This window comes from Ascaphus truei, chromosome 2 (assembly GCF_040206685.1).
Source record: "Ascaphus truei isolate aAscTru1 chromosome 2, aAscTru1.hap1, whole genome shotgun sequence".
Lineage (NCBI taxonomy): Eukaryota > Metazoa > Chordata > Amphibia > Anura > Ascaphidae > Ascaphus > Ascaphus truei.
In genome coordinates this window covers 293,708,568-293,732,855 of record NC_134484.1, presented here as the reverse complement: position 1 = coordinate 293,732,855, position 24,288 = coordinate 293,708,568, and the positions used below count along the sequence as shown (strand labels likewise).

The following is a 24,288-nucleotide window of genomic DNA, read 5'->3' as shown; positions in this document are numbered from 1 at the left end:
ATATACCTGAACTCTAATCAGCATGACAGGTGACAGAAAACAGGCAGCAGACAAACTGTGGAATGGAGTGCCTGTACCACGAGGCTGCCCTGTTCAGCTTAGACAGGACAGAAACTGTTCAGTATCCTGGGAGCCCTGTATATGGAGTTTATTACCAACCCCTGGTTTCTGTCACAATATATATATATATATATATATATATATGAAAACAACATTACCATTCTCTCGTCGGGTAAAGAAAGACTGCACTCGGTTCAGTAATCATGAAAAACTGTATTGGGCATCTGAATAGAAAACATAAGTCACCCAATCCGACGTTTCGGTCCTGGAATAGGACCTTGACCTTGAGAAAGGTCCTATTCCAGGACCGAAACGTCGGATTGGGTGACTTATCTTTTCTATTCAGATGCCCAATACAGTTTTTCATGATTACTGAACCGAGTGCAGTCTTTCTTTACCGGACAAGAGAATGGTAATGTTGTTTTTCTATTATTTGAGACTAGCACCTGTCTATATGAACCAGTACATTGAGTGCAAGCTGTGATGTTTATATATATATATATATATATATATATATATATATATATATATATATATTATATACAGTGGTCGACAAATCACCAAAAAATCTACTTGCTGAACAAAAAAATCTACTCGCCACCTAGTACCACACGTGTGCTGCTTGGGCCAATAGGAGCTCGCCACGATGTTAAATTCACTCGCCCGGGGCGTGCAAATGTATAGGTTTGTCGAACACTGATTATATATATATATATTTCTGTTAGGAATGTGAGCACACAGCACCACAGGTGGAGCTCACGGCTCTCTCCTTACACTGCTCAGACCCTTATGCTACAACCACGCAAGCCCCCTTCAGCTGCATCACTTACCCCTCGGCATGGTGGGACGCCCAACGATGTACTTCCTCCATGCTCCACGCCGCAGCCGTCGGCGCGGAATCGTCGGACTTACAGCGCGCACATAACAGCCCCTGAACTTATCCCCGCTCAGGCTCCGCCCCCAAACACCGCACGGTTACAATCTTGCTCTTACTGAGTGTCACCTGGGCTCTAAGAACAGCAGCCAATGCGCTGAAGCTCCCTGGGCTCCAGGCACGCACCCTCTCCTGATTGGCTGTTTCAGCTTTATATTCCCTCTCTGCCTTGTGCTTCCTCGCTCGTCATAGTTTTTTTTATGGTTGTTTCACAGTGCTTGTTCTTTGATTCTCTCGGTTTTGACATGGCTTGGCAGAATCCCCCCTTTGGCTCTCGACTTCGGATTGTTCCTGTTTATGTACCTTCTGGCTCCCTTCGACCACGGCTCTCACCTCGTTCCTTCCATACTTCTCCTACCCCTGATCTCGGCAACGGCAACGACCATTCTTCTGGAAAAAACGGTACCGGCAAGTATTCACACAATACTCCCCATCTGGCCTGGCACCATCTAATACCACAACCCGGACACGTCCCTCGCTCTGTCGGTGTGTGTATTCATACCTGTCACCTCAGTTCTAGGGACAGGTCTATTCTGCGGGCTACTCCGGCGTAAAAATTTCCTAGGTTATTTATGTTAAGAAAAACTGTTATCTTTCATAAGTGTGTGTTTTATTGTATGCGGGTCCTGTAGCGGGGTTATTCTACATCATAGAATCATTTACAGGTGGAGGTGCTACCGACCGAACATCGACTTAGGTATACCCCAGGTTCCCAGTAACGGAGACTCAGATCTCCTCTGCACCACAGGTATTGCACCATATACACACACTATAGCCACACATCTCTCAGGGGGTGGGAAAAGTGCGCTACATTTACATTGAAAAAAATGATCTGGTTAATTCATAAATCATGTCACTGTTGTATTAAACACATAAGAACATGTTACATTGTAACATTATTAAGTTGATGGCTAAAATGACACTGGCATGGTAATACAATAAGTAGAGATGAGCAAACTCCGCTTTAAAAATTGTGGTTATTTATTAATTATTGACTGCAGTACAATGAATCCTTGCATTGCAAAGGAACAACACAAAACGAATGTGTTTGTAGCACATTATTGTCTTCATAATAAATATACATAGAAATTGCAGTCTTTTAAACAGAAACATCACGTTTATGTTTAGAAGTGTGGGAGGACTATTGTCGCAACTCACAACAGTCCTTCATTGGTTGTACTAGTAAGTTATTCAGTTTAGGAAGCTATTAAGAAACAACTATAAACTCTTAAACACACAGTACTGTATAAATCTAAATGTCATAAAACGTTAAGAAAAATACTTATGACAGTACTCCTCCTGGCAAATATTGCTTTAAGTAATATCACCAGGCATTTAAACAAAAATGCAATTGAAAGCAATACAATATTATGCTGTAGTTAATTTAGTGCATTTTTTGCAACAGAAAGGCTTGATAAAACAGATAGTACTTTAGCTTTGTTAGTTAAACAGAAAACTGATTTCAAGGGGACACCTCCCACCAAAGACCTCCTTCTCCAGGTGTAAGAGGTGGATGGTCCGCCCATCTGCAGCAGTAGTAGGTGCTTTCCCCGCCTTAAAGTGTACACAACTCATCTGAATTGAAGCAGAATAGTAACAGTGGAGCTCTTGCACTTTCCTGACTATTAGGGGGGTTGGCACTTCTGTTTCTCTGCAGAATAGTAACAGCGATGACGGTCCCGGTTTCATGATTACTACAGGACAGAGATTTCCAGTGCTTCCTAAATTCAAAACAGGTTTATTTTATCCCATCATGACATGCACTTTGCAGCTATTGACACTATTCTACTTCAGCTGTGTTCTTACTCATCCGGCATCCTCAAAGAAGTTTATGGAAGGTGAGTCTATGCTTTTGGTTATTATTTTAAATGTCTCCTATCATACTGTATAGGTACAATACGTTGGTCATTCGTGAGATGTTAGCTGAATAATTTGCACATCCCTTGCTTATTGTTTCCATCGTGCATATCATTGTTACACACATACTTGTAACTTCTCTTCCTACTGTATAATACATTCACCAGTGACCTCACTTTCAGCAATCACTATTTATTTAGAAGTTAAGGTGTACTGTATGCTATCAATGTGTGGGTCAAAAGTAAATCTTTATGCATATATATATATATAGCTTGTGGTTGATACACTTTGTTACACTGTTTGGACAATTTAGTGATAAAGAGCGTTTCCAGAAAGATGGACCAGTGCGTATACAGTAGCTCTGATCAGATCAGGTGTGTATGTATAATACAAGGTGTGATTTCCTTGCCTTATAATTCGAATCAGGAACCATTATCACCCCGTTGTCATTCTAATAAGTATGTAGATAGGCAGTGTGTTGGTGAGATGAAAATCAGAGTGTTTTCACCAGATCATTGTATTTGAAGAGGAAAGTAGTACTGTACATTAGAATTTGTTCCTGTTTCCCGTCAGCCCTTAGGGAGGATTTGTGAAGGTGTCAAGTGAAACTACAGTATACTCAACAGTGCCCCTGAAAGGTGATTTCTGACCTCTTAGCAGCAGCATACATTATGATTGGATGCATACATCAAGTATATGTTTCATATGCTGTGACATATTATCATGCACATCACATAACCTGCCCCACAGATACATGTGCAAGGTACACAATTAATATACCTAATATAAAATAATTTCATGCAAAGACCATAATTCTTTTTCTGCATGGATACCTGCTATTTCAGATTCACTGTAAAAGGTTTTACATGTATATGTGGACCACCACCATAAAATTGGAGGAACATGATTTATACACTACAGTAGATCAGGGGAGCGCAATCTTTTTTCCCCTGTGCCCCCCTGCCGGCTGTCCTGATCTCCACGTGCCCCCTACCTCCTGTGGTTTCCGGCGCCTGGGCGTCATGACATCACGTTGCTATAGCAACGTGATGTCACATGACCCGCAGCGTCATTTGATGCTGTGTTGCCGCTTCCCCAGCACTTAATTTTAAGTGCCTTTGTGAAGAGCGCGGGGCCTCTGTAAACCCCGCACCCCCCGCAGTTAATCTCACGCCCCCCAGTTTGCACACCGCTGCACTAGATATTTAGAAAAAAATAATTTGTGCCTTCACCATCCATTTTCTATTTTAATACTATTATTGATTTTCTGTATTACAAAACGATTAAGCAGGCATAATGGGTGTCAGTTATCAAAGTCTCCCAGCTACAAAACTGTTAAAGAACCAGAATAAAGAGAAATGAATCTCCCATTGGGTGCTACAAAAAATCCAGAATAGATGGCAGCAATATAGCAACTGGGTGGGACATATATATTATATAACCCCCAATTACTGTGCATTTGAGGAAGACATGGCTCACGATAAAACCTAATAAAAATAGACCTGTATATTGAATAATGGGGTATCTAACTAAGAAATATGGAAGTGAGCCTACATAGGGTAGACCAACCCCATAAATCAAGTTAAAGGAACCCCCAGGTCTATAGGTTTGGAGCCCTATGAGAACATCAAAGAACCACAGTAACAATGTATACAGGGCAAGGGGAATGAGTAAACTCACATGAAATCTCCTTATAGAAGTCCACAGTACCCAGGAATGGCGTGCATTGATCCAACAGGCAACAAAGCAGCAAAAATAGGAAAAAAAAAGATAGCGCACTGCAAAATAAAGGGCTAGAGGCAAAAAATAGAAAAATAGAAAAATGCTTTAATTAAGGTGCATAATAGCCTAAGCTAAGGTGAACAAAAAAGAAAAAGGTATCCCTAACGCGTTTCACGCCTTAGTGGCGCTTTATAAAAGGGTATCCTCCGTTAGTAATGCTTACCTTAAATAGCAGCTCGAATGCGGAAGTTTCTTCACGCCAAAAAAACACCGTGGCATCAAATGGTAAGTGAATAGAATGGTAGAGCTACGGAAGCTCTAAAGGGTAAAGACACCTCCACGTTGGAGCGCAAAGTAAGGAAGTCATCGGCATATACAAATACAAGGCAAAGATCAGTGTTAAATGATCTAAAGAGATACAACATAATCATAAAACATTAAAACAAGAAAAAGAAACAAAAGATTTTCAAAGAAATAAAAGATCATGACGAAAACATAACACAATAAAAATAAAAAAAGGAACCTCTGGTAACCATGGTGACCAATAATAAACTTTGTACAAAGAAAAAATGATTAAATAATAACTGTATATAAACAAAACAGCTGAAGTATATCTAATCAGAAAAAATCATAATATATTTATATATATATATATATATATACAGTGGTTGACAAATCACCAAAAAATCTACTCGCCACACAAAAAAATCTACTCGCCACCTAGTACCAAACGTGTGCTGCTTGGGCCAATATTTACTCGCCCGGGGGTTAAATCCACTCGCCCGGGGTGAGCAAATGTATAGGTTTGTCGAACACTGTATATATACAGTGCTTGACAAATCACCCAAAAATCTACTCGCCGAACCAAAAAAATCTACTCGCCACCTAGTCCCGCCCCAGCCCCGCCTCTAGTCCCGCCCCAACCCGCCTCTAATCCTGCCCCCAGCCCCGCATTTTAAAAAAAAACATAAATTAAATAAATTGAATAAATTCCTAGTAAGAACATTCGTTTTTGACATTAGTTTATTTATTGTATTACATTATACTACAATTAGTCCTTGTTGTGTGTGTGTGTGTGTGTGTGTGTATAAATGCCGAATCTAGAAAAAATAGCCAGATGTGAATGACTAGTTTCCTGCACCCCTTAACTAGTGTCTGGATGCCCCCGCTTCACAATATTTGAAGCAGCAATCCCGCCTGGGATCTTACCTGATCTGCAGACCCTCAATGTCCAGGTACCTTCATTCAAGCAATGTTATACATTGGAGGGGAGGTGTTCCTTACCTGTCTTCTGGGTTAGGGGGGGTTTGATGTCTTCCGTGTGAAGCTTGAGTCAGATCTGGAAGTAAGCAGTATAAGTTATTTCAGTGCAGTATAGGGCAGTTAAGATATCCAGATCCAGAGTGTAGGGGAGAGAGAGTGTGGGAGAGAGAGAGAGGGGGAGAGAGAGAGTGTGGGGGAGAGAGAGAGAGTGTGGGGGAGAGAGAGAGAGTGGGGGAGAGAGAGAGAGAGTGTGGGGGAGAGAGAGAGAGTGTGGGGGAGAGAGAGAGAGTGTGGGGGAGAGAGAGAGAGAGTGTGGGGGAGAGAGAGAGAGAGTTTGGGGGAGAGAGAGAGTTTGGGGGAGAGAGAGAGAGAGAGTTTGGGGGGGAGAGAGAGAGAGAGACTGGGGGAGAGAGAGAGTGTGTGGGGGAGGGGGAGAGAGAGGGAGAGGGGGAGAGAGAGGGGGAGAGAGAAGGGGAGAGAGAGGGGGAGAGAGAGGGAGACAGAGAGAGAGAGACAGACAGAGAGAGACAGACAGACAGAGAGAGACAGACAGAGAGAGAGAGACAGACAGAGAGAGAGACAGACAGAGAGAGAGACAGACAGAGAGAGAGACAGACAGAGAGAGAGACAGACAGAGAGAGAGACAGACAGAGAGAGAGACAGACAGAGAGAGAGACAGACAGACAGAGAGACAGACAGACAGACGGATAGAGAGAGACAGAGAGATGGATAGAGAGAGACTAAGGCTGGGGCCATAGAGGGGTGAGCAGTTCGGAGCCACGCTGAGGCTCGCCTGCTGAAATCTGCGCGATTTCATGCCCACGCAGGCGAGCCAGCGGGCGCGATCGGGAGACGGGGGGAGACTGACGGAGGCGGGGCAGTGACGTCGCTGGGCCAATCGCCCGCGACGCACCGACGTCAACACGTTGACGCTGCTCCGCGCTGATTGGATGTTTTCAGCCGACAGTGCTCTGAAAAACAGTTTGGCTGTCGGCTGAAAAATCCAGCGCCTCATCATGCCTGCAGACGCTCGTGTGAGCCCCCTCTCAAGGCATCCTCATTGAGGTGCAGGGGCTCAGCGCGGAGCGTCCGCACGGCTCAGCGCTGCCTGTCCTATGGACTCAGCCAGAGAGCCAGATAGATAGAGAGAGAGAGACACACACACAGAGAGAGAGACACACACAGAAAAAGAGACACACACAGAAAAAGAGAGAGACACACAGAAAAAGAGAGACACACACAGAAAAAGAGAGACACACACGGAAAAAGAGAGACACACAGAAAAAGAGAGACACACAGAAAAAGAGAGACACACAGAAAAAGAGAGACACACACAGAAAAAGAGAGACACACACAGAAAAAGAGAGACACACAGAAAAAGAGAGACACACACAGAAAAAGAGAGACAGAGAGACAGAGAACACACACAGAGAGAATGAGAGACAAAGACAGAGAGAGTGCGAGGGCGAGAGTGCGAGGGCGACACAGGGAGAGGGCGACACAGGGATATGGCGAGGGCGACACAGGGAGAGGGTGACACTCACAGACACTCACAGACACATACACTCTGACGCAGAGACACACTCACGCAGAGACACACTCACGCAGAGACACACTCACGCAGAGACATACTCACGCAGAGACACACTCACTCAGACACACTCACTCAGAGACAGACTCACTCAGAGACACAGATAGAGACACTCACAGACACACACTCAGAGACACACACTCAGTCACTCACAGACACACACACTCACTCACACACACACTCTCTCACGCAGACACACATGCAGAGAGATACACACGCAGAGAGACACACACGCAGAGAGACACACACGCAGAGAGACACACACGCAGAGACACACACACGCAGAGAGACACACGCAGAGACACACACACGCAGAGACACACACACGCAGAGACACACTCACTCAGAGACACACTCACTCAGAGACACACTCACTCAGAGACACAGTCACAGACACACACTCAGAGACACACACTCAGAGACACTCACTCACACACAGACACACTCACAGACACACTCACTCACACAGACACACTCACAGACACACAGGCACACTCACAGACACACTCACAGACACACACACTCACAGGCACACACACTCACAGGCACACACACTCAGACACAATCACTCACTCACAGACACAGACACACAGACACTCAGTCTGTCACTCACACACACACACTCACCGGGTCGCACGTGGCAGCAGTGGGATCTCCACACGGCAGTGGGCCCTCCACACGGCAGGAGGTCCTCTGCAAGACAGGGGAGGGTCACATCGCAGCGGGGGCCTCCGCAAGGCGGCGGCGGCAGCAGACCCCCCCCGGAAGCGGCCGACGCCGCAGCACACTCCCCGGACACCCCCGGGCAGCAAGCTGGGATCGGGGTCAGGAGATTAGGGGGAGATTATGGGCAGGAGGGGGCCTGGCGCAGGAGGCGCGCATGGGGGAAGCTGGGTTGGCGCTTCCCCCTCCGTCCCACGTGGGTTGCGCGCAGGGCTTGTTTTGGGCTTCCCCCTCCGTCCCACGTGGGGAGCGGAGGGGGGATGGTGTGGGGGGGCTGGATTGCATGCGGCGTTTTGGGCTTCCCCCTCTGTCCCACGTGGGTTGCGCGCGGGGCTTGTTTTGGGCTTCCCCCTCCGTCTCACATGGGGAGCGGAGGGGGGAGGGTGCGGGGGGGCTGGATTGCGCAGAGCGTTTTGGGCTTCCCCCTCCGTCCCACGTGGGGAGCGGAGGGGTGAGGGTGCGGGGGATTCTGGGTTGCTGGGGGGAACAGGCAGCGGGCCCACAGGCAGCACAGAGGGCAGGACACCCTGTTTGCCCTGTGCATGCGTGCCGGGACCACGGGAATCGCCACCATTTTTTTTTTTTACTTTTTTTTTATATGTAATGAACAGGCACCCGGCCGGGCCCCCCCCTGACTCACGGGAGGAGATCAGTGGGAGGAGATGAGGAGGGGGAGGAGATCATGGGAAGGGGCTCTTCCCCGGGTTAACCCAATCAGGGAGGGGGATTATTTATTTATTAAAAATAAAAATAAAAAATTTGGCACGAGCAGGGAAATTCATAGAGCTGCAGCACGGCTCGCCAGCGGCCTAAATCCACTCGCCACGGGCGAGTGGTTATCATTATTTGTCGAGCACTGTATATATATATATATATATATATATATATATATATATATATATATATATATATATATATATAATATATATATATAATGCAAATATAACTGTATGCTCATCTGCATGTCTTAGGCAGGTCTGCAACCCCGCCTTTCCCCATTATCACCCAGCATACAGCACTTCCACTGCAGTAAGGGATTCTTGGAAATGACATGCAAATGAGCACATTTAATATTAAACCACACCTATGTATGTATAAATGAATATGTGATATTAAACAAATATAAAAATAATAATAATTGGTGTATATATAGATACAATAAGTATAAACAGAATTAGTGCACAAATGGTGCAAAAAACTATAAATATAATACAATATATGGATAGATAAATATCAAATAATGTGAAAAAATAATAATTATAAAAAAAAAATTAAATCAGAAAATAAAGAAAGAAAATCAAAACATATGAGAAGCTCAATAAATAAAATGAAACAAAACACTATAATATAATTAATGAAAAAGAATATAATAAATAATTCATAAAAAATGAATGAGCTCCCAATCTTGATTGATTCTAGCAGGAATTAATGAGTCCATACTGTAAATCCAGAACATCTCACATCTGTTGAGCATGTTTAACCTGTCTCCCCCTCTGATGGGGGGTGAAACATGCTCAACAGCCGAAAAGGAGAAGTTCTGGATACCCCCCATGGGGCATTGCGAGAAATGTCTCGAGACCGGGTGTAGAGCAGTGTGTTTTTTAATTGCCCTAACGTGTTCCATAATTCTGGTCTTTAAATGTCTAATCGTGCGGTCAATGTAGTGTCTGCCACAACCACAATTCAAAACATATACAATATAAGTCGAATTACAATTGATGAAAGTGTTAATTTTAATATTCTGCTTAGGTTCAACAATATTAATGTGGTTAAGGGGAATGGCATATTGGCAAACACCACAATGGCCGCACTTAAAAAACCTTTAGGTATATTGGAGATGGGGTTTTGATGGCGTGAGTCAAATAAACTTGGTGATAAAAAAAACCAGCAAAGGATTTAGCTATTTTGAAGACCATTTTAGGTCCCTCTTGTACAAAATTAGCAAGATCCTTATCCAAACTAAGGGTGTCCCAATGTTTGTAAATAATATTCCTAATGAGATCAGCCTGTCTAGATTGATTTGTAATGAAATAAGGAACATTCAAATTCCTCTTTGAATGTGATGTACCAACACGAGAGAGAAGATCTCCCCGATTTAGTGATTTGACCCCATCAAGAGCTTCTGTAATATGCAATTGACTATATCCCCTCCTCAAGAAACGTTGCTCTAAATCTCTAGATTGTATCTCAAAAGATTCTTTTGTTGAACAGAGTCTTTTTTAATCTGAAACTGACCTTTGATAATGCGTCTCTTCAGAGGCCTAGAATGATCACTATCATACATAAGAAAAGCATTGCGGGAGTTGGGCTTCCTGTATATGTCCGTCTGAATGGTTTTGTTAACATCAACGTATAGCATAATATCCAAGTAACAAATATGTTGATAATTAATTTCAGAAGTGAACGTGAGATTAGTCATTAATATTTAAAGTGTTAAAAAAAGAGTGAAATGAAGAAAAATCACCATCCCAAATAAAAAACAAATCATCAATATAACGCCTATAAAATTTAATGTGCTCCCTAAATGAATTCTGATCACGGAAAATAAAAATGGATTCCCAAAAGCCCATAAAAAGATTTGCATAAGAGGGTGCAAATGAAGTACCCAGGGCAGTGCCCTTTAACTGTAAATAAAACTGTGAATCAAAAGTGAAATAATTGTGTGTTAACAAAAAAGTGCTCAGTGAGGTGGATAAATTAGATAATTGAAAAAAATGCTGAACTGCATCAATACCTTGTTGATGCTGGATAATGCTATAGAGAGACATAACATCCATGGTCACCCAGCAATACGATGTCTACCACCTGAAATCCTTTAAATCAAGTAACAATTGATTTGTATCTTTTAAAAAGGAAGGTAATTGTTGAACCAAAGGCTGAAGAAATGTGTCAATATAACGGGAGACACCATCTCCCAATTGCCTTCCTTTTTAAAAGATACAAATCAATTGTTACTTGATTTAAAGGATTTCAAGGTATTGATGCAGTTAAGCATTTTTTTCAATTATCTAATTTATTCACCTCACTGAGCACTTTTTTATTGCAAGCTATTTCTTTTTTGTTAACACACAATTATTTCACTTTTGATTCACAGTTTTATTTACAGTTAAAGGGCACTGCCATGGGTACTTCATTTGCACCCTCTTATGCAAATCTTTTTATGGGCTTTTGGGAATCCATTTTTATTTTCCGTGATCAGAATTCATTTAGGGAGCACATTAAATTTTATAGGCGTTATATTGATGATTTGTTTTTATTTGGGATGGTGATTTTTCTTCATTTCACTCTTTTTTTAACACTTTAAATATTAATGACTAATCTCACGTTCACGTCTGAAATTAATTATCAACATATATGTTACTTGGATATTATGCTATACGTTGATGTTAACAAAACCATTCAGACGGACATATAGAGGAAGCCCAACTCCCGCAATGCTTTTCTTATGTATGATAGTGATCATTCTAGGCCTCTGAAAAGAGGCATTATCAAAGGTCAGTTTCAGATTAAAAAGACTCTGTTCAACAAAAGAATCTTTTGAGATACAATCTAGAGATTTAGAGCAACGTTTCTTGAGGAGGGGATATAGTCAATTGCATATTACAGAAGCTCTTGATGGGGTCAAATCACTAAATCGGGGAGATCTTCTCTCTCGTGTTGGTACATCACATTCAAAGAGGAATTTGAATGTTCCTTATTTCATTACAAATCAATCTAGACAGGCTGATCTCATTAGGAATATTATTTACAAACATTGGGACACCCTTAGTTTGGATAAGGATCTTGCTAATTTTGTACAAGAGGGACCTAAAATGGTCTTCAAAATAGCTAAATCCTTGGCTGGTTTTTTTTATCACCAAGTTTATTTGACTCACGCCATCAAAACCCCATCTCCAATATACCTAAAGGTTTTTTTAAGTGCGGCCATTGTGGTGTTTGCCAATATGCCATTCCCCTTAACCACATTAATATTGTTGAACCTAAGCAGAATATTAAAATTAACACTTTCATCAATTGTAATTCGACTTATATTGTATATGTTTTGAATTGTGGTTGTGGCAGACACTACATTGGCCGCACGATTAGACATTTAAAGACCAGAATTATGGAACACGTTAGGCCAATTAAAAAACACACTGCTCTACACCCGGTCTCGAGACATTTCTCGCAGTGCACCATGGGGGTTATCCAGAACTTCTCCTTTTCGGCTGTTGAGCATGTTTCACCCCCCATCAGAGGGTGAGACAGGCTAAACATGCTCAACAGATGTGAGATGTTCTGGATTTACAGTATGGACTCATTATTTCCTGCTAGAATCAATCAAGATTGGGAGCACATTCATTTTTTATGAATTATTTATTATATTCTTTTTCATTAATTATATTATAGTGTTTTGTTTCATTTTATTTATTGAGCTTCTCATATGTTTTGATTTTCTTTCTTTATTTTCTGATTTAATTTATTTTTTTATAATTATTATTTTTTTCACATTATTTGGTATTTATCTATCCATATATTGTATTATATTTCTAGTTTTTTGCACCATTTGTGCACTAATTCTGTTTATACTTATTGTATCTATATATACACCAATTATTATTATTTTTACATTTGTTTAATATCACATATTCATTTATACATACATACTGTAGGTGTGGTTTAATATTAATATATTTTATTATATATATATATATATATATATATATATATATATATATATATATATATATATATATATATATATATATATATATATCACAACAAGAGAAAAAATATTAGCGCCAACCTATCACTATATAATATCTCTCTAAAAATAAAAGGTGATTGTAAAAATAAAAGTAAAAATAATACAGATAAGAATAAAAACCTATGCTAAGCACAGTGGATAGAATAAAAATTAATGTATTAAACTAATAAAATGCATAAAAAATACATAAAAAAAGAAAATGTCCAGAAAAAAATATATAAAAATATATACAAATCCCAAGATATTCCAATTGCTATCCAAAAGAGTCTCTACAGCCCGAATGAAGGGAACACCACTTCCTTGCGGATATCTACAAAAACACAGAAAAAAACAGGCGCACTCATAGCGTAAAATTGTATAATAATAAATTTATGGAATAAGGGATAAAAATACACACTCACAAACAGAGCTGAATAAAATGCATTTTTGAGTACAACTCAGCCCGTTCAGACGCAGGAACCCAAAGAGGAGGACTTCGGTGTGATGTCCGCGGTGTGTCTTGCCACAATAGCCCCTCTATGTCTCAGCAGGGACCGAAAGCCACGAGGGACGCCGCCTTCCCCTTGCTCCGGCGCTACACAGAGCATACACTGAATCAAATCTCGTGTGAGCTCGATGACATCAGCGAGGTTTCAGCCGGAGAGAGTTCACAGTGTAAACAGGAACTTGAATGTCTGAATGGCTGGTAGCAAAATGCTAGCAACGCAGCAAAAGTGCAATATATGCAGATGAGTGTCAGTATAAAATATACAAACTGGACAGTAGGCTCCACAGCAATCTCTACGCGTTTCGTCTCGAACGAGACTTCATCAGGAGTTAATAGCATAGGCATTAAACACAGTTATATAGTACATAAGACCAATCAGAGCATAGAAGACAGAGGATTAGTAATGAGATACACATGATGAGTAATAGGGTTGGATTAACCCCCATATATGCCAAAGCACACATAGATACGGATTCACAATTTTAATCCTAAGGACCAAATATAGTATTGCATATAGTATTAAGCGCTTCAACTAGTGCATTAATTATATATCACAATTGTAAAACAAAAATTAAGCACACAAGTTAACCAAAAAGGTTAACCAAAAAGATTAAGTAGAATGTCATTGGTAGATAACTTGCATAGTAACATATATATAATACATATACACAAGAAACAGATGTCAATACATGGTAAACAATACCCTAAGTATAAAGAGATAGCTGAATAACCACTAAATGTAGAAGGAGATAAAATAGGTATTATAGAGACTCAGAGGGACCCAGGTGCAAAAAATAAGACAAAGGAGCTAACAAAAAAGCTGAAAATGTGTAATAAATATAATATAAAAATATATATTAAAAAAAAATATATAAAAAATATATATGTAAAGAGGGAAAGGAGACAGGGGAAGAAAAAGAGGTGTATGAATGAAAAATAAAAAATGTATGAATAAAGGTGAAAATATAAATAAAAATGAAAAAAATAAATAAAAGTACATAAAAGTAGCAAATAAAAATAAAAATAAAGATATAAATGTAATAAAAAATGTGTGAACAATGAAGGATACTGGACCAATGGTGGTCACGCAAGCAAAGTCAATGGTACCCATATAAATGATGTAGATTAGGCCAAGTTTAAGAATGAACAAATGATTTGGTATATAAATGTAAAAATACTGAGCCACTGTGGTGTAATGGTGCCCACACGGAGGGAACGAAATAAATCGTTCAACCCAGACCTCCCTGCTAAGCACCAAACCTCACAGTAGACAAAATGATGTAACTAGACTACTGTACTGATATCTATTGTGTCATTGAGAACCCCCGGAACCAATGTACCAAGTACATATATCCAGTAGGTCTCCCTGACACACAATTTTTTGAACCTATCACCCTCCGATAGGGAAGGTGAGATTGCATCGATACCAAAGATGGACAGAGAGCAGGGATCCTTATTATGCATAGTATTAAAATGTCGTGATAGACAGTGCGACTGAAGGCCATGTTTGACATTTCTACGATGCTCGAGAAATCTAGTACTAATCGTCCTAGAAACTGTGAGAGAGAGACTGTGAGAGATAGACTGTGAGAGAGAGACTGGGAGAGAGACTGTGTGAGAGAGAGACTGTGAGAGAGGGACTGTGTGAGATAGAGACTGTGTGAGAGAGAGAGACTGTGTGAGAGAGAGACTGTGAGAGAGAGAGAGAGAGAGAGAGAGAGAGACTGTGAGAGAGAGACTGTGAGAGAGAGACTGTGAGAGAGAGAGACTGTGAGAGAGAGACTGTGAGAGAGAGACTGTGAGAGAGAGACTGTGAGAGAGAGACTGTGTGAGAGAGAGACTGTGTGAGGGAGAGAAACTGTGAGAGAGAGAGAGAGAGAGAGACTGTGAGAGAGAGAGAGACTGTGAGAGAGAGAGAGACCATTTGAGAGAGAGAGAGAGAGACTGTTTGAGAGAGAGAGACTGTGAGAGAGAGACACTGTGAGAGAGAGAGACTGTGAGAGAGAGACTGTGTGTGAGAGAGAGAGAGACTGTGTGAGAGAGAGAGAGACTGTGTGAGAGAGAGAGACTGTGAGAGAGAGAGACTGTGAGAGAGAGAGACTGTGAGGGAAAGAGACTGTGAGAGAGAGACTGTGAGAGAGAGACTGTGAGAGAGAGACTGTGTGAGTCAGAGAGAGACTGTGTGAGAGAGACTGTGTGAGAGAGACTGTGAGAGAGAGACTGTGAGAGAGAGACTGTGAGAGAGAGATTGTGTGAGAGACTGTGTGAGAGACTGTGTGAGAGACTGTGTGAGAGACTGTGAGAGAGAGACTGTGAAAGAGAGAGACTGTGAGAGAGAGAGACTGTGAGAGAGAGAGACTGTGAGAGAGAGAGACTGTGAGAGAGAGAGACTGTGAGAGAGAGAGACTGTGAGAGAGAGAGACTGTGAGAGAGAGAGACTGTGAGAGAGAGAGACTTTGTGAGAGAGACTGTGTGAGCGAGACTGTGTTAGAGAGAGTCTGTGAGAGAGAGAGAGACTGTGAGAGAGAGAGAGAGAGACTGTGAGAGAGAGAAACTGTGAGAGAGAAACTGTGAGTGAGAGACTGTGAGAGAGAGACTGTGAGAGAGAGACTGTGAGAGAGAGACTGTGAGAGAGAGAGACTGTGAGAGGGAGACTGTGAGAGAGAGACTGTGAGAGAGAGACGGTGAGAGAGAGAGAGACTGTGAGAGAGAGAGAGACTGTGAGAGAGAGAAACTGTGAGAGAGAGACTGTGAGAGAGACTCTGTGAGAGAGAGACTGTGAGAGAGAGACTGTGAGAGAGAGACTGTGAGAGAGAGAGACTGTGAGAGAGAGACTGTGAGAGAGAGACTGTGAGAGAGAGACTGTGAGAGAGAGACTGTGAGAGAGAGACTGTGAGAGAGAGACTGTGAGAGAGAGACTGTGAGAGAGAGACGGTGAGAGAGAGACTGTGAGAGAGAGACTGTGTGAGTGAGAGAGAGACTGTGTGAGAGAGAGACTGTGTGAGAGAGACTGTGTGAGAGAGACTGTGAGAGAGAGACTGTGTGAGAGACTGTGTGAGAGACTGTGAGAGAGAGACTGTGAGAGAGAGACTGTGAGAGAGAGACTGTGTGAGAGACTGTGAGAGAGAGACTGTGAGAGAGACTGTGAGAGAGAGAGACTGTGAGAGAGAGAGACTGTGAGTGAGAGAGAGACTGTGTGAGAGAGAGACTGTGTGAGAGAGACTGTGTGAGAGAGACTGTGTGAGAGAGACTGTGAGAGAGAGACTGTGTGAGAGACTGTGTGAGAGACTGTGAGAGAGAGACTGAGAGAGAGACTGTGAGAGAGACTGTGAGAGAGACTGTGAGAGAGAGAGAGTCTGTGAGAGAGAGTCTGTGAGAGAGAGACTGTGAGAGAGAGACTGTGAGAGAGAGACTGTGAGAGAGAGACGGTGAGAGAGAGACTGTGAGAGAGAGACTGTGTGAGTGAGAGAGAGACTGTGTGAGAGAGAGACTGTGTGAGAGAGACTGTGTGAGAGAGACTGTGAGAGAGAGACTGTGTGAGAGACTGTGTGAGAGACTGTGTGAGAGACTGTGAGAGAGAGACTGTGAGAGAGAGACTGTGTGAGAGACTGTGAGAGAGAGACTGTGAGAGAGACTGTGAGAGAGAGAGACTGTGAGAGAGAGAGACTGTGAGAGAGAGACTGTGTGAGAGAGACTGTGAGAGAGAGACTGTGTGAGAGACTGTGTGAGAGACTGTGAGAGAGACTGTGAGAGAGACTGTGAGAGAGAGAGTCTGTGAGAGAGACTGTGTGAGAGAGACTGTGAGAGAGGGACTGTGTGAGATAGAGACTGTGTGAGAGAGAGAGACTGTGTGAGAGAGAGAGACTGTGAGAGAGAGAGACTGTGAGAGAGAGAGACTGTGAGAGAGAGAGAGAGAGAGAGAGAGAGAGAGAGAGAGAGAGACAGAGAGAGACTGTGAGAGAGAGACTGTGTGAGAGAGAGAGAGACTGTGTGAGAGAGAGACTGTGTGAGAGAGAGACTGTGTGAGAGAGAGACTGTGAGAGAGAGAGACTGTGAGAGAGAGAGACTGTGAGAGAGAGAGAGAGAAAGAGGGACTGTGAGAGAGAGACTGTGAGAGAGAGAGAGACTGAGAGAGAGAGACTGTGAGAGAGAGAGACTGTGAGAGAGAGAGTCTGTGAGAGAGAGACTGTGAGAGAGAGACTGTGAGAGAGAGAGACTGTGTGAGAGAGAAACTGTGAGAGAGAGACTGTGAGAGAGAGACTGTGTGAGTGAGAGAGAGACTGTGTGAGAGAGACTGTGAGAGAGAGACTGTGTGAGAGACTGTGTGAGAGACTGTGTGAGAGAGACTGTGAGAGAGACTGTGAGAGAGACTGTGAGAGAGACTGTGAGAGAGACTGTGAGAGAGAGAGACTGTGTGAGAGAGAGACTGTGAGAGAGAGAGACTGTGAGAGAGAGAGACTGTGAGAGAGAGAGACTGTGAGAGAGAGAGACTGTGAGAGAGAGAGACTGTGAGAGAGAGAGACTGTGAGAGAGAGAGACTGTGTGAGAGAGACTGTGAGAGAGAGACTGTGATAGAGAGAGACTGTGAGAGAGAGACTGTGAGAGAGAGAGACTGTGAGAGAGAGTCTGTGAGAGAGAGACTGAGAGAGAGAGACTGTGAGAGAGAGAGAGACTGTGAGAGAGAGTCTGTGAGAGAGAGACTGTGAGAGAGAGAAACTGTGTGAGAGAGAAACTGTGAGAGAGAGACTGTGAGAGAGAGACTGTGAGAGAGAGTCTGTGTGAGAGAGTCTGTGTGAGAGAGAGTCTGTGAGAGAGAGACTGTGAGAGAGAGACTGTGAGAGAGAGAGACTGTGTGAGAGAGAGACTGTGAGAGAGAGAGACTGTGAGAGAGAGTCTGTGAGAGAGAGAGACTGTGAGAGAGAGAGACTGTGAGAGAGAGAGACTGTGAGAGAGAGACTGTGAGAGAGAGACTTTGTGAGAGAGAGACTGTGTGAGAGAGAGACTGTGAGAGAGGGACTCTGTGAGAGAGAGAGACTGTGAGAGAGAGAGAGAGAGAGAGAGAGACTGTGAGAGAGAGAGACTGTGTGAGAGAGAGAGAGAGAGAGAGAGACTGTGAGAGAGACTGTGAGAGAGACTGTGAGAGAGACTCTGTGAGAGAGACTCTGTGAGAGAGACTCTGTGAGAGAGAGACTGTGAGAGAGAGAGACTGTGAGAGAGAGACTGTGAGAGAGAGACTGTGAGAGAGAGACTGTGTGAGAGAGAGAGAGAGACTGTGTGTGAGAGAGAGAGAGAGAGAGAGACTGTGAGAGAGAGACACTGTGAGAGAGAGAGACTGTGAGAGAGAGAGACTGTGAGAGAGAGACTGTGAGAGAGAGAGACTGTGTGAGAGAGAGACTGTGTGAGAGAGAGACTGTGAGAGAGAGAGACTGTGAGAGAGAGAGACTGTGAGAGAGAGAGACTGTGAGAGAGAGAGACTGTGAGAGAGAGAGACTGTGAGAGAGAGACTGTGTGGGAGAGACTGTGTGAGAGAGACTGTGAGAGAGAGACTGTGAGAGAGAGACTGTGAGAGAGAGAGACTGTGAGAGAGAGAGACTGTGAGAGAGAGAGACTGTGAGAGAGAGAGACTGTGAGAGAGAGAGTCTGTGAGAGAGAGACTGTGAGAGAGAGAGACTGTGAGAGAGAGAGACTGTGAGAGAGAGAGACTGTGAGAGAGAGAGACTGTGAGAGAGAGAAACTGTGAGAGAGAGACTGTGAGAGAGACTGTGTGAGAGAGAATGTGAGAGAGGGACTGTGTGAGATAGAGACTGTGTGAGAGAGAGAGACTTTGTGAGAGAGAGAGACTGTGTGAGAGAGAGAGAGAGACTGTGTGTGAGAGAGAGAGTGAGACTGTGAGAGAGACTGTGAGAGAGACTCTGTGAGAGAGAGAGACTGTGAGAGAGAGAGACTGTGAGAGAGAGACGGTGAGAGAGAGACTGTGTGAGAGAGAGAAACTGTGAGAGAGAGAGAGAGACTGTGAGAGAGAGACTGTGAGAGAGAGACTGTGAGAGAGAGAGACTGTGTGAGTGAGAGAGAGACTGTGTGAGAGAGAGACTGTGTGAGAGAGACTGTGTGAGAGAGACTTTGAGAGAGAGACTGTGTGAGAGAGAGACTGTGTGAGAGACTGTGAGAGAGAGACTGTGTGAGAAACTGTGTGAGAGACTGTGAGAGAGAGACTGTGTGAGAGAGACTGTGTGTGAGAGAGAGACTGTGAGAGAGAGAGACTGTGAGAGAGAGAGACTGTGAGAGAGAGACTGTGAGAGAGAGAGAGACTGTGTGAGAGAGAGAGACTGTGAGAGAGAGACTGTGAGAGAGAGAGACTGTGAGAGAGAGACTGTGAGAGAGAGACTGTGAGAGAGAGACTGTGAGAGAGAGACTGTGTGAGAGAGAGACTGTGAGAGAGAGAGACTGTGAGAGAGAGAGACTGTGAGAGAGAGAGACTGTGAGAGAGAGAGACTGTGAGAGAGAGAGACTGTGAGAGAGAGAGACTGTGAGAGAGAGAGACTGTGTTAGTGAGAGAGAGACTGTGTGAGAGAGAGACTGTGTGAGAGAGACTGTGAGAGAGAGAGACTGTGAGAGAGAGAGACTGTGAGAGAGAGACTGTGAGAGAGAGAGACTGTGAGAGAGAGAGAGACTGTGAGAGAGAGAGAGACTGTGAGAGAGAGTCTGTGAGAGAGAGAGACTGTGAGAGAGAGAGACTGTGAGAGAGAGACTGTGAGAGAGAGACTGTGTGAGAGAGAGACTGTGTGAGAGAGAGACTGTGAGAGAGGGACTCTGTGAGAGAGAGAGACTGTGTGAGAGAGAGAGACTGTGTGAGAGATAGAGACTGTGAGAGAGAGAGAGCGAGAGAGAGACTGTGAGAGAGAGAGACTGTGTGAGAGAGAGAGAGAAAGAGACTGTGAGAGAGACTGTGAGAGAGACTGTGAGAGAGACTCTGTGAGAGAGACTCTGTGAGAGAGAGACTGTGAGAGAGAGACTGTGAGAGAGAGACTGTGAGAGAGAGACTGTGTGAGAGAGAGAGAGAGACTGTGTGTGAGAGAGAGAGAGAGAGACTGTGAGAGAGAGACACTGTGAGAGAGAGAGACTGTGAGAGAGAGAGACTGTGAGAGAGAGACTGTGAGAGAGAGAGACTGTGTGAGAGAGAGACTGTGTGAGAGAGAGACTGTGTGAGAGAGAGACTGTGTGAGAGAGACTGTGAGAGAGAGAGACTGTGAGAGAGAGACTGTGAGAGAGAGAGACTGTGAGAGAGAGAGACTGTGAGAGAGAGAGAATGTGAGAGAGGGACTGTGTGAGATAGAGACTGTGTGAGAGAGAGAGACTGTGTGAGAGAGAGAGACTGTGTGAGAGAGAGAGAGAGACTGTGTGTGAGAGAGAGAGAGAGACTGTGAGAGAGACTGTGAGAGAGACTCTGTGAGAGAGAGACTGTGAGAGAGAGAGACTGTGAGAGAGAGACGGTGAGAGAGAGACTGTGTGAGAGAGAGAAACTGTGAGAGAGAGAGAGAGACTGTGAGAGAGAGACTGTGAGAGAGAGACTGTGAGAGAGAGAGACTGTGTGAGTGAGAGAGAGACTGTGTGAGAGAGAGACTGTGTGAGAGAGACTGTGTGAGAGAGACTTTGAGAGAGAGACTGTGTGAGAGAGAGACTGTGTGAGAGACTGTGAGAGAGAGACTGTGTGAGAAACTGTGTGAGAGACTGTGAGAGAGAGACTGTGAGAGAGACGGTGAGAGAGAGAGAGACTGTGAGAGAGAGAGACTGTGTGAGAGAGAGACTGTGAGAGAGAGACTGTGAGAGAGAGAGACTGTGTGAGAGAGAGAGAGAGAGAGACTGTGAGAGAGACTCTGTGAGAGAGACTCTGTGAGAGAGAGACTGTGAGAGAGAGACTGTGAGAGAGAGACTGTGAGAGAGAGAGACTGTGTGAGAGAGAGAAACTGTGAGAGAAAGAGAGAGACTGTGTGAGAGAGAGAGAGACTGTGAGAGAGAGAGAGACTGTTTGAGAGAGAGAGAGACTTTTTGAGAGAGAGAGATTGTGTGAGAGAGAGAGACTGTGTGAGAGAGAGAGAGACTGTGTGAGAGAGAGAGAGACTGTGAGAGAGAGAGACTGTGAGAGAGAGACTGTGAGAGAGAGAGACTGTGAGAGAGAGACTGTGTGAGAGAGACTGTGAGAGAGAGAGACTGTGAGAGAGAGAGACTGTGAGAGAGAGAGAGAGACTGTGTGAGAGCGACTGTGTGGGAGAGACTGTGTGAGAGAGACTGTGTGTGAGAGAGAGACTGTGAGAGAGAGAGACTGTGAGAGAGAGAGACTGTGAGAGAGAGAGAGACTGTGAGAGAGAGAGAGACTGTGAGAGAGAGAGAGACTGTGAGAGAGAGACTGTGAGAGAGAGAGACTGTGAGAGAGAGACTGTGAGAGAGAGACTGTGAGAGAGAGACTGTGAGAGAGAGACTGTGTGAGAGAGAGACTGTGAGAGAGAGAGACTGTGAGAGAGAGAGACTGTGAGAGAGAGAGAGACTGTGAGAGAGAGAGACTGTGAGAGAGAGAGACTGTGTTAGTGAGAGAGAGACTGTGTGAGAGAGAGACTGTGTGAGAGAGACTGTGAGAGAGAGAGACTGTGAGAGAGAGAGACTGTGAGAGAGAGACTGTGAGAGAGAGAGACTGTGTGAGAGAGAGACTGTGAGAGAGAGAGAGACTGTGAGAGAGAGTCTTTGAGAGAGAGAGACTGTGAGAGAGAGACTGTGAGAGAGAGACTGTGTGAGAGAGAGACTGTGTGAGAGAGAGACTGTGAGAGAGGGACTCTGTGAGAGAGAGAGAGACTGTGTGAGAGAGAGAGACTGTGTGAGAGATAGAGAGAGAGAGAGAGAGACTGTGAGAGAGAGAGACTGTGTGAGAGAGAGAGAGAAAGAGACTGTGAGAGAGACTGTGAGAGAGACTGTGAGAGAGACTCTGTGAGAGAGACTCTGTGAGAGAGAGACTGTGAGAGAGAGACTGTGAGAGAGAGACTGTGAGAGAGAGACTGTGTGAGAGAGAGAGAGAGACTGTGTGTGAGAGAGAGAGAGAGAGACTGTGAGAGAGAGACACTGTGAGAGAGAGAGACTGTGAGAGAGAGAGACTGTGAGAGAGAGACTGTGAGAGAGAGAGACTGTGTGAGAGAGAGACTGTGTGAGAGAGAGACTGTGTGAGAGAGACTGTGAGAGAGAGAGACTGTGAGAGAGAGACTGTGAGAGAGAGAGACTGTGAGAGAGAGAGACTGTGAGAGAGAGAGACTGTGAGAGAGAGACTGTGTGGGAGAGACTGTGTGAGAGAGACTGTGAGAGAGAGACTGTGAGAGAGAGACTGTGAGATAGAGAGAGAGACTGTGAGAGAGAGAGACTGTGAGAGAGAGAGACTGTGAGAGAGAGAGTCTGTGAGAGAGAGACTGTGAGAGAGAGAGACTGTGAGAGAGAGAGACTGTGAGAGAGAGAGACTGTGAGAGAGAGAGACTGTGAGAGAGAGAAACTGTGAGAGAGAGACTGTGAGAGAGACTGTGTGAGAGAGAATGTGAGAGAGGGACTGTGTGAGAGAGAGAGACTGTGTGAGAGAGAGAGAGAGACTGTGTGTGAGAGAGAGAGAGAGACTGTGAGAGAGACTGTGAGAGAGACTCTGTGAGAGAGAGACTGTGAGAGAGAGAGACTGTGAGAGAGAGACGGTGAGAGAGAGACTGTGTGAGAGAGAGAAACTGTGAGAGAGAGAGAGAGAGACTGTGAGAGAGAGACTGTGAGAGAGAGACTGTGAGAGAGAGAGACTGTGTGAGTGAGAGAGAGACTGTGTGAGAGAGAGACTGTGTGAGAGAGACTGTGTGAGAGAGACTTTGAGAGAGAGACTGTGTGAGAGAGAGACTGTGTGAGAGACTGTGAGAGAGAGACTGTGTGAGAAACTGTGTGAGAGACTGTGAGAGAGAGACTGTGAGAGAGACGGTGAGAGAGAGAGAGACTGTGAGAGAGAGAGACTGTGTGAGAGAGAGACTGTGAGAGAGAGACTGTGAGAGAGAGAGACTGTGTGAGAGAGAGAGAGAGACTGTGAGAGAGACTCTGTGAGAGAGACTCTGTGAGAGAGAGACTGTGAGAGAGAGACTGTGAGAGAGAGACTGTGAGAGAGAGACTGTGAGAGAGAGAGACTGTGTGAGAGAGAGAAACTGTGAGAGAAAGAGAGAGACTGTGTGAGAGAGAGAGAGAGACTGTGAGAGAGAGAGAGACTGTTTGAGAGAGAGAGAGAGACTTTTTGAGAGAGAGAGATTGTGTGAGAGAGAGAGACTGTGTGAGAGAGAGAGAGACTGTGTGAGAGAGAGAGAGACTGTGAGAGAGAGAGACTGTGAGAGAGAGACTGTGAGAGAGAGAGACTGTGAGAGAGAGAGACTGTGTGAGAGAGACTGTGTGAGAGAGACTGTGAGAGAGAGAGACTGTGAGAGAGAGAGACTGTCAGAGAGAGAGAGAGACTGTGTGAGAGCGACTGTGTGGGAGAGACTGTGTGAGAGAGACTGTGTGAGAGAGACTGTGTGTGAGAGAGAGACTGTGAGAGAGAGAGACTGTGAGAGAGAGAGACTGTGAGAGAGAGAGACTGTGAGAGAGAGAGACTGTGAGAGAGAGAGACTGTGAGAGAGAGACTGTGAGAGAGAGACTGTGAGAGAGAGACTGTGAGAGAGAGACTGTGTGAGAGAGAGACTGTGTGAGAGAGAGACTGTGAGAGAGAGAGACTGTGAGAGAGAGAGACTGTGTGAGAGAGAGACTGTGAGAGAGAGAGACTGTGTTAGTGAGAGAGAGACTGTGTGAGAGAGAGACTGTGTGAGAGAGACTGTGAGAGAGAGAGACTGTGAGAGAGAGAGACTGTGAGAGAGAGA

General features: G+C 44.3%; 1 protein-coding gene across 1 annotated transcript in view; it reads left to right on the top strand.

Moving 5' to 3' along the window:
• Window positions 1-2,502: 2,502 nt before the first annotated feature.
• LOC142488223 (polycystin-1-like protein 1) overlaps window positions 2,503-24,288 on the top strand; it is a 298,659-nt gene continuing 276,873 nt past the window's right edge. The window contains exon 1 of the mRNA XM_075588596.1: window positions 2,503-2,832. Coding sequence (XP_075444711.1) covers window positions 2,682-2,832 — 151 coding nt within the window. The 5' untranslated portion in view covers window positions 2,503-2,681. The remainder of the gene's footprint in view (window positions 2,833-24,288) is intronic.